Raw genomic sequence first — 13,882 nt, 5'->3', positions numbered from 1 at the left:
TCTGTTCAAGAGCGAAGGGTCATGGCTTGCCCGTCCGCAAGAGGGTTGCGTACTGGAAGTAGAAAATGTAATAGACTCGAGTGGCGATCGGGCAGAAATGGAAGGGGGAGTGACGATTCCTGCAGGAAAGACACGCCAGTCGGAAAAGAGGCGAGAACAAATGGGAACCAACAGGAACCCCGAAGGGTTATTGTCGAAATCCCAAGATCAAGGAAGTTGAGGTTGAATTATTCGTGCTCGATAGTTTTGATTTGGTAGGTTTGGTGAAGAGGGGTATATCAAATGATGTAACGAGGCGGGTTGAGTGTGAGCGGCAGAGGAGATGGACGGGAAGTAGAAGAGCGACTGCGTCATGGTTTGAAATGGAGAGTCAAAGGTTAGGCCACGGAGTGGGAAATTGGTAGGCTGGTGAATTAGAGAGAGAAAGAGAAAGAGAAGAGAGAGAAAGGTGAGGGAGGAGTGAAGAGAAGAAAAAGAAGCGAGCAAACCAAAAGAAGAAAAGGAACGTTCCTGCCCTTTTTGTGCCTGATCAAAAAATTGCCATTCGCACCTTCCTCGACCCCTCCAAAACAAAAAAAAAAGTGATCCGTGCCTTCCTTAAGTCCCTTAGGGGTATTATCTTATCACCTTAAAGCGGCTAGCTTAACCACCCCCAGAGCTATACTTGGCAACTCTCAATTCTTGATTCTTTAACTCCCTCCACATTTACCCTCCAAGATGCACACCATGGATACTCCATTAGCATCACTCTCCCTAACTCATGTCCACTATGTAAGTCAAGTCCTGAGTGATATCCCATCCATCCCATCCCATCCCATCCACTGACACCTTTAGAATCCCAAGGATCCCCTGTCCTTCGTCTCCGCATGGCTAGCTCTACTCCCCCAAGCCCTCTGCGTGTCTTATGCCACTCTATGTTGGGCATCAAGAGAGATGGAGGTCATCTTAATGTTTGCTGGGCAGCTGGGCTGTGAAGCCTTAAACTTTGTGCTGAAACGCCTTATCAAGGAAGAGCGACCGCGAGGTAATTCCTTCCAGTCCATTCTCCAATCCCCTCCCACCCAACCGTGGAACTGAGACACTGATCGTGGTTGTATCTTTTAGAAATGTTTGGCAAGGGCTATGGAATGCCTTCATCACACGCTCAATTCATGACCTTCTTCGCCGTCTACTTGACCCTCTTCCTCATCTCCCGACATACCCCGTCATACGCAAACTCCTACCCTTACTCCGACTTCCTGCTCCGGGGTGCCTTGACCGTAGGCCTCTGCGCTAGTGCTGTGGCCGTGTCGGCCAGTCGTGTCTACCTAAATTACCACACACCCCGTCAGGTTCTGGCTGGCTGTGGAGCTGGCTTCGTGTGCGCCTGTGGTTGGTTCGTGATCACCGGTTTGCTGCGACGTCTGGGGTGGATTGATTGGGCCGTGGACCTGACCGTGTCGCGTTTGCTGCGAGTCCGCGACTTGTTGGTCAATGAAGATCTAGCCGAGCCGGGCTGGCAACGGTGGGAGGCCAAGCGGTTGGAGCAGCGCCAAAATGCGGTGCGTAAGTCGCAGTGATGGTAGTGAAGAGCTCCCACTGCTTTAATTGCTTTGTATAGTATTACCGGTATAAACATGCATATAGGACAATACCCGCAATATATTCAATAGGACACTACTTTGTGTCTACACATATATGGAAGCTTAAGAACAATAGTCATTCCAACCTTGGTTGGATGCCTTCAAACTCGCCGGTATACGATCATAGGACCGTGACTGAAATGCTAGTATATCTCATTACTAATTTCATTTCGGTCTCCACTTTTAGCTACTACTTGCATTCCAAAGTATACAGTAACAGTAATCTGGGTAGCTCCAACCCACATTAATGATTTCCACAAATACTTTCAGGTAACTGCTACTAACCACCTTCAAGTTGCCCTGCGGACACTTTGAGGCATCTGTTGATATCACATGACTCTTATCTTATCTTTCTCCGGGCTTGGCGCGGTGTCCAGCTGCCAGTGTTTGGCCATTGCCATTGGGATGGGCAACACCGTTTAATGGATTGATCGAGGCTCTTTTGATCTCCAAGTCCTCTCTGTCACCAATCACCCATAGGTCACCCTGATGTTACTACTTTCTCTCACGGACGACACCTTTTTGGCCAACCACTACTACGTTCATTCCTAACATCTACTCACACACCGCACCCCTCATGGATATCCCGCCTCCGGCTGGCGACGTCGCCATGTCTGAGCCTGAGCCCGAACACCACATTGTCAAGGCCGACGAAATGGATCAGACGGGTACAGATATCTCGCCCGTTTCAGACGATCAATTGATGGAGGAAGTCGCCGAGGGCATTCGCCAAGAACAAGAACAAGCTGAACAGATCGCGCCTTCAATGGAACCTCCCCAGCCCGAGCAAACCCCCAAGCGACCCGAACTTCGTCGAGATAACTCTGCGCCTCCTCCTCCGCTCCAACCACCCCCCCCCAGCCCCAGTTCAGGAGAATGCAGATCGCCCAACAGACTCCCTGAGTCTCGCTCAGCTGCGTAAACTTGTCCAAGACATGCCCAAAATCGAACAGCCCGCCTATGCTTTCGAATACGCCGATGCGCAATCATTCCCAGATGAAATTGAAGAATGGTTCCAATACAATGAGTTTGACCGAGTCATGTTGCTTGGCATGAAGTCTACTTTCGGCCGCCAATGGAGCGACTTTTCCTTGAGATATGCCTCGCAAACCCCTGGAGTATCGTGGATAGAAGCCTCGGAGAGCTTGCGCCGGAACTTTGTCAGAGAATCTCTCGATAAAACCCGGCATCCGGATGTCTCGGTGCGACTAGAAGCACTGGAGAATATCTGCTATGCTGTAACGGGCACCTGGGGTTCAACCGGCGGACGAGCTGCGGAAGACCTCCCATCCAGCCCTGATACAAAGACAGCAGAGAGCTCTCGGTCGAAATCTCTTCAACTCGAATGGATTGAACAGAACGTCTCGCTTGTCCAACAATGTGATGGAATTTCCGTTCTAGTGGAAAGATTGAGTCAAATATTCGACAAGAGCCGTCCCACATTTGGTCCCGACCCAGATGGGATTGAATTCGAACGTCTCAGCGCAGGGGATATTGCAGCTCCAGAGCGTGAGGCCAATTTATTGCTCACGTCGCTGTACTTTACTGTTGAAGTGGGCCGAATGCAAGAGGGCCAAGACCCCCAGTGCACTCTGATCCGTGATTCGCTTGTCGAATCCAAGCCCTGCCTATTAGTAACAATTGTTGAGATTATTGCGAGGCTAAGATGGGACGAGTCCGCCAATATCCCCCTGACTAGAATCATACTGCTTCTATGGAAGACGTTACTTCTTGTCTTCGGTGGCACCGAGCGGTTAAAGAGAGCCAAAGAAGTTCTGGAACCAAAATTCAAGACCGAAGAAGACTCGACAAATCGAAGAACTCCCTTCTTGACCGCATCACCCTTGGACTACCATACGTTTCGCCAGGAAATCACATCCAAATATCCTGCTTACAACCCGCCGCCAGCTCTCGTTCCCCTCGAGCTTGATAATAACTCGATCCTCCCACCTCTCCCCCAGCATCCCCACAAAGTCGCGGCGCCATTCTGCGGAGTTGGCCCGTCTGTCGCTAGTGGTAACGGTTCAATCCTGCAACAGTCCGTTCACATTGCAACCCCTGCTCCATCACCACCCCCATCGCCCATCGGTCCCGGTGGGAAAGCTGGAAAAAAGCAAAATTATCAGACCAACCAGAACTTCCCGCTCATGTATCCTCCTCTAGATGATACCAGCAATTTGATTGGTGGCAAGGGTACCACTGAACGCCAGGATATCCTGGTAGGGAAGAGATGGGAGGGCAACGACGTGCCAGCGTCGATTATTGAAGCTGGCAGACTATTTTCCACGCATGTGAAGATGACACGAGCAATGCAACAACTTTGGGACGAACGGGAAAACTTCATGAAGTACGACCGTGGTTGGAACCACGAGCAACCCTCGCGTGTGCCTGACTACTCGTGGACCAACAAATTGCCAGAGGATATGAGCCACCTAGACTTGGATGACAGCGATCGGTCTTCTCAAACCGAGCCGAAGATCCCTAAAGAGAAGGTCGATGATCCAGATATCCAGCGGCGACTTGATGCCGTCGAGGACTTTTATGTGAGTAAACCAAAATATTTCCTAATTGTCCAATCCATCAATAGCTAACGACGTGCTCAGACCCATACTTTAGCGCACCTCCAGTCAATTACCATCGTCTTTTTGAAGATTATTCTCACAAATGTCAGCGCTGTGGTTAACCAGGCGAATAATGCTTCTAACTCCCAAAGCATGATACTGAGCATGGTGTATGTATTCTCGGATCCGGCCTCGATCAAACGCCTCTTCTAACCAACTTCTCTCCTAGCAATGGCCATGGTATCAATGGAAGCCCTGAGCTTCATATCGATGAGCTTGATAATATTCGATTACGGGAGATTACTGGAAAGGCTGTTTCTGGAACCTTGATTCTCATGCTGAAATGGTTCAAGCGGTCTCGTATGTTGACTGTTTAGCCCTTTCCCCCTGAACCCGATGCTAACGAGTTCTAGATATCCTCAAATTTGAGTATATGACCCAACTTTTGCTCGATTCGAACTATCTTCCCTTGATATTGAAGATGTTCGCCCATCAGGACGTTGACCAGGCGGTTGCGCAGAAAAATGACCGCGAAGAACTAGCGTTAGTCTTTCCTATCATTTTTATCCCATGCTCGCTTCATACTAACTGATTTCAGATTCTTCCACTTCTGCTCCGAACACTCTGACCATCGCATCAACTCACAGGACGATAACGGCGGAGACACCGAGAGCGAAGACGACGCAGCTCCACCTCCAATCTCCCGCCGACGCCCCAATGTGAACGGCACCAGCTCCGCTCACGGATTATCACCCGAGGAGTCAATGGCAGAGCAATTTGAGGGACCTACACGACCAGAAGTTGATGAACTAGGCTATCCGACCGCACCTCCGCCCAAGGAGCCAATCACCGTCTTCTCCTTCCGCAACTTCTTCTCCGCCATCAACTACCTGCACATTATGCAAAAGATCACCCGGGACAAAGCGCACCGCTGCCTCCTCCTTGTGCAATATAAGTCCAGCACGATTCTGCGCAAGGGTCTCAAGATCCCGGACCCGCATCTCCGCTTTTACACCCTGAAGCTCTTCAAATCCCAAGTCCCCTACTGCGGTCGTAAATGGCGCCAGAGCAATATGCGCGTCATCACGGCTATCTACCTATACTGCCAGCCGGAACTACGCGATGACTGGCTCGCGGGGTCAGACGTGGATGCCGAGGTCGAGGAAGCTCTGCCGTTAGAGCAGGCGCTTCGCGGACTCACGCATTGGTGGCATTTGCGACGGTACAAGGATGTCATGGGTGGGCCCGAGGGCGCGTCGATGATGGAAGAAGAGCGCGACTTCTTCGTCCGTGAACTCGAGTCTATGGATTGGGGTGGTGAGGAAATGGCTGAAGAGGGAGATGTTGGTGGTAACCATGCGATGAACGGGACTGAATGGGACGGCGGTCTTCAGGTGGAGGGTTGGGCGTAAGAACTTGGAAGAAAACACAAGCCATATTTTAGCGAAATCGTGCCAATTAAAATACCCCTGCATGAGTCAATAATTCGGCATTAACAACTGTATAGAATCTCAATTTTTGCGCTAGTACAGTATACTTCCCAATGCGGCTGACCACTGACACGCCGCCTATCGATAAGCAACTCACGTGACCTGACTTTTTTTTTCTTCGATCAACACGGCAACGGAGAACTCCAGTTTGAAAGATTCCAGTTCCAGTTCCAGCACCGGCCATTTTTTACCTCACACCTCCCCCTCCCCGCCCATCATGTCTGACGAAATCGTCTGGCAGGTGATTAACCAGCAATTCTGCTCCTACAAACTCAAGTGAGTGTGCCAGCCCCCAAAAAAAAAATCCGCAATCTAGCCAGCGCCTTCAGCAAAAAGAAGAATCGGCATGGGGGATCCACCCATCGAAAAATTGCTTTCGCAACGATATGTGACAGCAACATATAAAAAGATTCCTGAAATACCGCATGATATTCCAGCGAAAGCAATTACCAGGATCCCCCAAAGAAAAAAGATTCCAAAAAAAGCACAGGCAAAAGCAAAAGAAAACGAAAAACGAACACCCTCACTAACCAAACACACCCAACAGAACAACCAAAGAGCAAAACTTCTGCCGCAATGAATACAACGTGACAGGCCTCTGCAACCGGCAATCCTGCCCACTAGCCAACTCCCGCTACGCAACCGTGCGAGCCGACCCAGAGACCGGCGTCATGTACCTGTACATGAAGACGATTGAACGAGCCCACATGCCAAGCAAATGGTGGGAGCGCGTGCGCCTCTCATCAAACTACGCCAAGGCCCTCGAACAACTAGACGAGCGCCTGCTCTACTGGCCCAAGTTCCTGACGCACAAGTGCAAGCAGCGTCTCACCCGCCTCACACAGGTGAACATCCGGATGCGCAACATCGCCAAGGAAGATGAGCGGCTCGGCGAGCGGGTTGTGCCGAAGCTGGCGCCTAAGATTCGGCGCCGTGAAGAGACGCGCGAGCGCAAGGCGCTTTCGGCGGCTAAGGTTGAGCGTGCTATTGAGCGGGAGTTGATTGAGAGGCTGCGGAGTGGGGCTTACGGGGACCAGCCGCTTAATGTTGATGAGGGGATTTGGAAGAAGGTGCTTCGTGGGTTGGAGCGGGCGGGTGATGGGCAGCGGGATGAGGATTTGGATGATGGGGAGGAAATTGAGGAAGAGGAGGAGGAGGGTGTTGGGGAGGTGGAGTATGTTTCTGATCTGGATGAGGAGGAGGATTTGGAAGATATTGAGGATTGGCTTGGTGAGGGCTCGGGCGGTTCTAGCGATGAGGAGTCTGAGGAGGAGGAGAGCGATGATGAGGATAGTGATGAGGATATGGCTTCTAGTGAGGATGACAAGAAGCCGAAGCCTGGTTCTAAGCGGAAGCTTCCTGCGCCGAGGGCCAAGCCGCAGCCTCGCAAGAAGGGTCCTCGTATCGAGATCGAGTACGAGACCGAGGGTGCTGGCAAGGAGCATGTCATGGCGTAAGGCTTGTTCGACTTGTTCGGCTGGGGTTTTGGGAAAAGTTCATCTGTTGCATGGCGTTCCAAGGTTGTGGTCTTCTTTTTTATTTGTTTGTTTGTTGTGTCTGTGTCTATGTTCTGTGATTCTATGATCTGGATTCGTTCCGGATTTGCATCTACTTATACATACCTGTCAATATAGGTCTAGATACCATTTGAATGCTTAGTTACTGAATTATTTTAAAACAATGTCTTTCATGTGTGTATTTGTTATCAATGGACATAATAAGTGCCAGTTTCACATTGAGATACTACTAGCACTCGAGGTAGTAGTAGTAATGTAGCCGGAAGATGAGGCCGAGCCCAGTGACTTCCGACTACTAGCTGGTACTAGTTGGTACTAGGAGGTACCAGCTCACCACTCTGGTGGCACTGGTCGATATGGAGTACTTATATGCTTTCAAAATAAATATATATTATTCTTATACTCATATTATTGCCATATCGCCTCCCTCTTCCAGGGTGATCCAATTAATCTCCTGCAATTCTTCTGAAACCAAGTATAACTGTGATCACGTGCCGGCCATTGTTTCACCACCGCCACACGCCGCTTTGCTTTCTTCTCTCCAACTCACCCACAGGAGCCGGCTCTTGGGCAGAAGAAATCTAATTCGGACCTTGCACGGCCTTGAATCTTCTTCTATTCGGCCTCAAAAGATTATTGGTCAATTCCACTAGCATTCCATAATCCTCCCCCGCCACCTCGGCCTTCAGAAGAATAGCTCCGCATCACCCCACCCCACATCCAAGCTGTCCTCTCCAACCACCACAAACTTGAACCACCGTGAACAAACGACCCGGGAACCCCCGCAAAAGCCACCATGAGCTCCTACTTCTCCTCCTACTCTTCATCCTCCCTCTCAACAGCCCTCAGCTCCCGACTAAACAGTCTCCGACGAGCAATCACACTCGGCGACGAGAAGGACGACCCCGACAACGAAGACTGCTCACACATCTCCAACGCCCTCCGCGCCTACTACACCGAGAAAGGCCGCCCCTTCCCATCCTGGCTCCCTCCAGACCCAAAAGCACCCCAAGCCGCACCCGCCCGCGTCATCGCAACCTCCCAGTCCCAGTCCCCAGGCCAAGGCCAAGGTCCCGCCACCGGCGCCTACGGCCGGAGCGGTGGCGGCCTGGGTGATCTATGGGGTGACTCCGGCGCATCCCAAGCACCGGGAGCGCAAACTACCAGTCTTCGGCGCGGACGCGGTGGTGTCGCACCCCCCTCTAGTCCCCATGCACAGCGCGCCGTCCGGTCCAACCCATACGCCCTCCCCACCGCTCGCGCATGCCCAGTCCCATTCACCCACCCCGTCCGGATCACTGCATCCATCTAGTGCGCGGCCGCTGCCGAGCCAGCGCTCTGGATCGCATCAGCCGGGTCAGCAGAGGGTTAGTCAGGACCGGCCTGGTGCGGGGTCTGCACAGGAGAGACTCCGGGCCAGATTACAGGGTGGTCGGTCTCCTAGTCCGAATGTTGATCCTAAGGTGCGGAAGCCGGTTGGTGGATCGGGATCGCGGTGGTGAGGCTGTGGTTGGATTGAATTGAATTGCATGGTAGCATGGCGTTGGGTGTTTTGTATTTGTTTTGGTTTCTTGATTTGAATTGCCGTACAGTACATACTTACATCCGTGATGAATATGATTAGATTTCAGGAATATGTTGCTTGCTGGATGGGAACAGTCCTGGTACCGTTCTAATGTAGTTAGGTATAATCGTGGATTGCAGTTCTTATAATGATAAGTTTGACTTACGGAGTATATCTGCAATTCAGAATACGAAGGGGAGTGGAGTACTCTAGTTTATCCTTGAACCTTGTTCAAGTTCAAAAAGTTTCCATGCAAATTGGCCCAGAGCACATGTTTTGAGCTTGCCCTAACTCGAAGATATCATAATCGACCTTGGAACATCAACCTTAATATCTTAGAGTAGAGTTGGTCTCAACGTCATTTCCCCTAAACAAGAGTCCGCATCGAAATTGAACCCTTTGCTGATCGATCTAAGTTTGATTTTCATATTTAGCCCCAATTCTCGAGAGCTGAACCGTCCCAAGGCCCTTTTATTGGACCCTTCACAACAGCACAGGCCCATGGCCGGCCTAACCTAACCAATTGGTGTATAGGTAGTATGAGTTCTGCGACGATTTTTCCCTTTCTCGACATCGAGAGAGAGAAGCATAAGCTAAGCCAATTTCCATGACATCGACTCAGCCACAGACCAGCCCTTCTTTCTTTCCTTGCTTTCTCTCTCTTCATTTCCCGATTCTATTCTCATACCCTCGTGCGATCTACCAGTACAACTCATAGTAGCCCTCACGTTGTATACACAACTCCGCATCAAAAAGCGAATATAAATGCACCAATGACCACCACCGCATCCAATTTCGGCCCTCTAACCACAATCTTCACTCCACCATCATGGTGTTCCACCGAGCGATGGATCGCGCACAACTCATCTAAAGGCGGCACCCTCCTACGCTGGGGCGCAACATGCGACTCGGGGACCATTGGCTTTGCATCCGAGTGCTACCCATCCGGCTGGACAGGCTCCAACGCCAGCGCCCTGAGCTACAAGGGTTTCTCGCCGGGCCTCGCGTGTCCGAGTGGATTCACCGGCGCTGCTTCTGCAAGTCACATCGAGCAGTCCAACCATTTCGTTTTGTCGGAGTATATTACCGATTTGGCGCAGCATGATCTTGCTACTGCATGTTGTCCGATGTGAGTACTGGTACCTATAGTAACAGTACTATATCCCTGTTGCTATACTGGTTCCTTTAAATAAACTATACGAAAGCATATACTAAACTCTCCAGAAACTACGACTACAACGGCCACTTCTGCGTCAGCCACACCCTATCCTTCGCCTCAGCCCACCCCTTCATCTCAACCTCAGACTCAAAATGCATCCAAACAACCAGCTTCAAATACTTCCAATCAATCGGCACATCAGCCTCACAAGGCCAAGCAACTTTCCAAGCCTACCCGGTCATAATCGTGCAAGATTCCCGCTCCTCGACATCGCTTCCGCAAGCAACGGACTCAGCTGGCAGCGCATCCGCCTCCTCGAGCACTGCACTATCCACCGGCGCGAAAATCGCTATTGGTGTCTGTATTCCTGTGGGTATTATTATTCTTGCGGCGCTGGTTTTCATTTGGTGGCATCGGCGGAGGGTGAGGGCAAGGTCGGCCGAGACGGTTGCAGGGCGGAATCTGGACGCGGAGACGAAGGATGGTCATGGGAATGGTCATGATGTGTATGCTGGGAAGCCGGAATTGGATGGTAGTGCGCGGGGTACGGTGCCGCCGGCGGAATTACCTGCGTTGCAGAGTAATGTTTTGACTGAGATGCCGAGTCAGAAGAGTCCGGATACGCCGCAGGCTGAGCTTCCGGGGGATTTTGGGGTTGTGCAGGGGGACGGTGAGCATGGTTCTGGTAAAAGTCACAGCGGGATTAAACGCGGGGATGGGGATGGGGATGGGATGCACAGTCCGGTTCAGGATAGGTAGATCAAGGACTTGTGGGTGTATGTGATGGACCGATATGATCTATTTTTGTTACTGTGCATATACGATTAAATCACTTGCGGGAGTTAGGGATAACCTATGAGCATTTAAAGTGGATGGTTTGATGATTTTTTTTTAATTGATTTGATTTCATTGGGGTATTTTGCTGTGCATCGTAGCACATCGTTACTACATAAAGAATCCAAAAAGGAGGATAGATGGATCGGAATAGTATGTATCGTGATCAGATCGTTTCATTCAAATAGTGAAAATTAAATAGAAAGAAAAAGGCGAGATGAAACTTGATATCTTCGTTCCATCACGGCTCTACTTCTTCTTGTAAGGCTCAGGAGAGAAGACCTTCTTGAAGCGGAAGTGCGACAGATCACGAATGACCTGGGCAGTCTGCTTCAGGTTCTGCTTCACAATGACGGAAGTAGGCTTGGAGAAGAGCTCATCAATCTCCTCAAGAGACAGGTTCTTAGTCTCGGGCATGAAGATGATCTGGTAGAACCAGCCAAGCACGGCAATGCCACCATAGAAGCCGAGAGTCAGACCAATTCGGGTCATGGACTCCATCATGCGGGTGAAGTTGTAGGTGACGATGAACGAGCACAGGAAGAGAGTTGCGTCCGCTGTGGTCATACCGTAGTGACGGAGGTAAGTGGGGAAAACCTCGGACGGAATAACCCAGGTAAGACAGGCGTAGGAACCGAAGAAACCCATGTACAGGATGATACCGGTCAAGTAGAGACCCTCGGCGAGCTTGGGATTAGTGTTGTAGTCGATGGTGTATCCGGCACCGACGAGAACAAGACCGATAAAGAAACCCGGCAGCATGGCGTTGGCCCAGTAGCGACGGCCAAATCGCTCCATGTAGAGCACGGCAGGGACACAGCCAATCAGCAGCGAGCCACCACCGACCAGAGACATGAAGATGGCGGTCTTGTCGTCGAAACCGATGTTCTTCATCAGGGTCGACATGTAGTACATGACAGCGTTCACACCGGTCAACTGGCCCAGGACAATCATGATGTTGGCGTAGACGATGGCACGGCGGGCACGGGGCTTTTTGAAGAAGTCCATCCAGGCATACTTGTCAGTGGCAAGCTGCTCTTCACGCTCGGCGGTGACAGCCTGGCGCATGCCGAGGAATTCGTCCTTGGAGTCGTAGTCGCTGAATCCGCGGATGCGCTTCCAGACACCGTAGGCGGCGACGTCACGACCCTTGTGCATTAAGTAACGAGGACTCTCGGGAGGGAAGATCATTCCAACCAGCAGAATGGTAGAGAAGACCAGCGAGGATCCCAAAATGTAGCGCCAATTACCGGTGACTGAGAAGAACATAGCAGCGACGGCATATCCGAGGACTTCACCCAGAGCGATGTTCAATTGATAGGCGGACACAAGGTTACCACGAATGCGACTGGGAACTATCAAGAGTGGGTAAATTAGTATATATAACTTGCAGACTCGGATGAGGACACCAGATATCAGAACTTACCACACTCAGCAACGTAGACAGGCACAGTACCACCCTCCAGACCAACACCGGCTCCGAGAATGAAACGACCGGCGAAGATCATACCGAAGTTCATCGCACCAGCCTCCAGGGCGGCACCGACGGTGTAGAGAATGCAAGAAACAATGATCGACATTTTACGGCCGAGATATTCGTTCGAAGGCGAAAGGATCAGGGCACCGGCGACGGCACCGAGGGGCATACCGGAGTTGACCAGACTGTTCATGGAATCATTCAGGTGAAGGTCCTTGGGCAGATCAATAGCACCGGAGATGAGAGACTGATCAAGACCGGAGAGAAGACCTCCCATAGAGGCAAAGGCGACAATGATGTAGGTGAAAAGGGCGGGGTTGTTCATGGTCACTTCGAAAAAGGGCTTGGGGAGCGATTGCAGCTGCTCTTCGAGTTGTTGCAACTCGGCATCCATAGCAGCCTCGGTCAATTCACGGTCCTCTTTGGATTCCTTGAGATCCTGAATATCGTCAACCTCGAAAGCGCCGACCTCCTTGTCCTCCCTGTGGGAGTCGGAGGGCATTTCCTTGACTTCGGCCATGATGTAGTCAATAGACTGCCCTTAGAGCAGAATAAGACTATGCAAAGAAGAGAAAGAGAAACGATCCAGTCGTTTCAGACTTTGATCCCTTGGTATTAGGGGGATGTAAATGGAGAAAGAGAATTGGAGAGAAGATCAACGAAGGGGAAGAAATGGAAGGGGGGAAGGAAGGAAGTATTTGAGGCCGACGTCAAGTCACACTACACATCCACTTCACACCACTTCACACAACCAACTCTCTACGCGACGCATTACAATGACGACCGGAATTACACTCTGGCGCAAACCCAGGGCCCAGTACGAGACCAAGTGGAGAAGTATCGGAAGAAAAAGAAAAAAGAAAAAAGTCTAACAGGTTGGAGATCGACCCCACGCATCATCCCATCCCGTCTCTCCAGGATGCCCCAGCAGCCTCTTCTCCGTATGGAGACGGAGTCCAGGTAAACTCTTGTCTCGTTCTCCGTGTGGAGAAGGACCCAGTCGGCCAGCCGAGCCAACCACGGGAACGGTCGAAGCCGGGGATCGGGACTGGAGGCGACAAAAAGGGGGAGACACACCATGCAGGGCTTCGATAAATGTTCACCGGTCGCCAAACAAGCCCTAGCTGCCCGGGAAAACGAGGGGAAATCTCTCCATCTGGAGAGGCTGGCCAGAGAGCAGACCAGAATGTGGAGGAGAACTACCGGGCCGGGGAATTCGAGGGGTTTGGTCGGGCAACTGGACGAATCGCAGGGCGGAAAAGCTTAAGATGGCCCTATTCCCAAGGTTGCAACGCACATCAAGTCTGTGCCCCAGTGGCAAGAGAGTGCTTGGACTCAAGCCACAGACTCTATACTCTAAGTACACTTCCTTCTAAGCTCACCCCCCCCATTCCACGGACACAGTCGGCATCCCACTTCTAGAGAATTCCCGGCTTCCCGTGCTGATATTCAGTCAGACTCGGCCCTGAGTGGATCTTGGCGGGTGCGGATGAAGACTTGGCCGAGTCCCCAAGCCGAAGGAAGGGGGCCCGCAAGCCGAAAAAAACACGGGCATCACATGGACTTCCTTTCGGACAGTCTCCGGTTTTGTGAGTGAGTATGGGGGTTTGTCTCCATTCGCTTACGCAGCGAAATCGAGAGTTGGGGTTCGGCTTCCC

At 51.3% G+C, this 13,882-nt stretch overlaps 6 protein-coding genes across 6 annotated transcripts; 5 read left to right on the top strand and 1 right to left on the bottom strand.

Moving 5' to 3' along the window:
* Positions 1 to 717: 717 nt before the first annotated feature.
* On the top strand, positions 718 to 1,937 carry N7533_013064 (phosphatase PAP2 family protein; the record flags this gene model as incomplete). The annotated part of the gene is made up of 4 exons (XM_057109714.1): positions 718 to 771; positions 835 to 1,024; positions 1,105 to 1,545; positions 1,918 to 1,937. The coding sequence occupies 4 exons, from the start codon at positions 718 to 720 to the stop codon at positions 1,935 to 1,937; spliced, it is 705 nt and encodes a 234-aa protein (XP_056953299.1).
* A 262-nt stretch (positions 1,938 to 2,199) lies between these two features.
* On the top strand, positions 2,200 to 5,595 carry N7533_013063 (FAR11/STRIP family protein; the record flags this gene model as incomplete). The annotated part of the gene is made up of 6 exons (XM_057109713.1): positions 2,200 to 2,488; positions 2,556 to 4,165; positions 4,226 to 4,353; positions 4,413 to 4,543; positions 4,597 to 4,726; positions 4,782 to 5,595. 6 exons carry the CDS (start codon positions 2,200 to 2,202, stop codon positions 5,593 to 5,595), a joined length of 3,102 nt encoding a protein of 1,033 aa, XP_056953298.1.
* A 295-nt stretch (positions 5,596 to 5,890) lies between these two features.
* Positions 5,891 to 7,130, top strand: N7533_013062 (ribosome biosynthesis protein MAK16; the record flags this gene model as incomplete). The annotated part of the gene is made up of 2 exons (XM_057109712.1): positions 5,891 to 5,949; positions 6,221 to 7,130. The coding sequence occupies 2 exons, from the start codon at positions 5,891 to 5,893 to the stop codon at positions 7,128 to 7,130; spliced, it is 969 nt and encodes a 322-aa protein (XP_056953297.1).
* Positions 7,131 to 7,986: 856 nt separating this feature from the next.
* N7533_013061 (uncharacterized protein) lies at positions 7,987 to 8,502 on the top strand (the record flags this gene model as incomplete). Its single annotated transcript, XM_057109711.1, has 1 exon — positions 7,987 to 8,502. One exon carries the CDS (start codon positions 7,987 to 7,989, stop codon positions 8,500 to 8,502), a length of 516 nt encoding a protein of 171 aa, XP_056953296.1.
* A 1,025-nt stretch (positions 8,503 to 9,527) lies between these two features.
* On the top strand, positions 9,528 to 10,672 carry N7533_013060 (uncharacterized protein; the record flags this gene model as incomplete). The annotated part of the gene is made up of 2 exons (XM_057109710.1): positions 9,528 to 9,883; positions 9,979 to 10,672. 2 exons carry the CDS (start codon positions 9,528 to 9,530, stop codon positions 10,670 to 10,672), a joined length of 1,050 nt encoding a protein of 349 aa, XP_056953295.1.
* Positions 10,673 to 10,996: 324 nt separating this feature from the next.
* N7533_013059 (putative MFS sugar transporter) lies at positions 10,997 to 12,744 on the bottom strand (the record flags this gene model as incomplete). The annotated part of the gene is made up of 2 exons (XM_057109709.1): positions 10,997 to 12,102; positions 12,174 to 12,744. The coding sequence occupies 2 exons, from the start codon at positions 12,742 to 12,744 to the stop codon at positions 10,997 to 10,999; spliced, it is 1,677 nt and encodes a 558-aa protein (XP_056953294.1).
* Positions 12,745 to 13,882: the final 1,138 nt, after the last annotated feature.

The sequence above is a fragment of the Penicillium manginii genome, assembly GCF_028828005.1.
Source record: "Penicillium manginii strain IBT 31320 chromosome Unknown utg000010l:1.0-1143873.0:1.0-1144522.0, whole genome shotgun sequence".
Taxonomy (NCBI): domain Eukaryota; kingdom Fungi; phylum Ascomycota; class Eurotiomycetes; order Eurotiales; family Aspergillaceae; genus Penicillium; species Penicillium manginii.
Note: the sequence above shows the minus strand (reverse complement) of the source record. Positions and strands in the feature narration are given on the sequence as shown.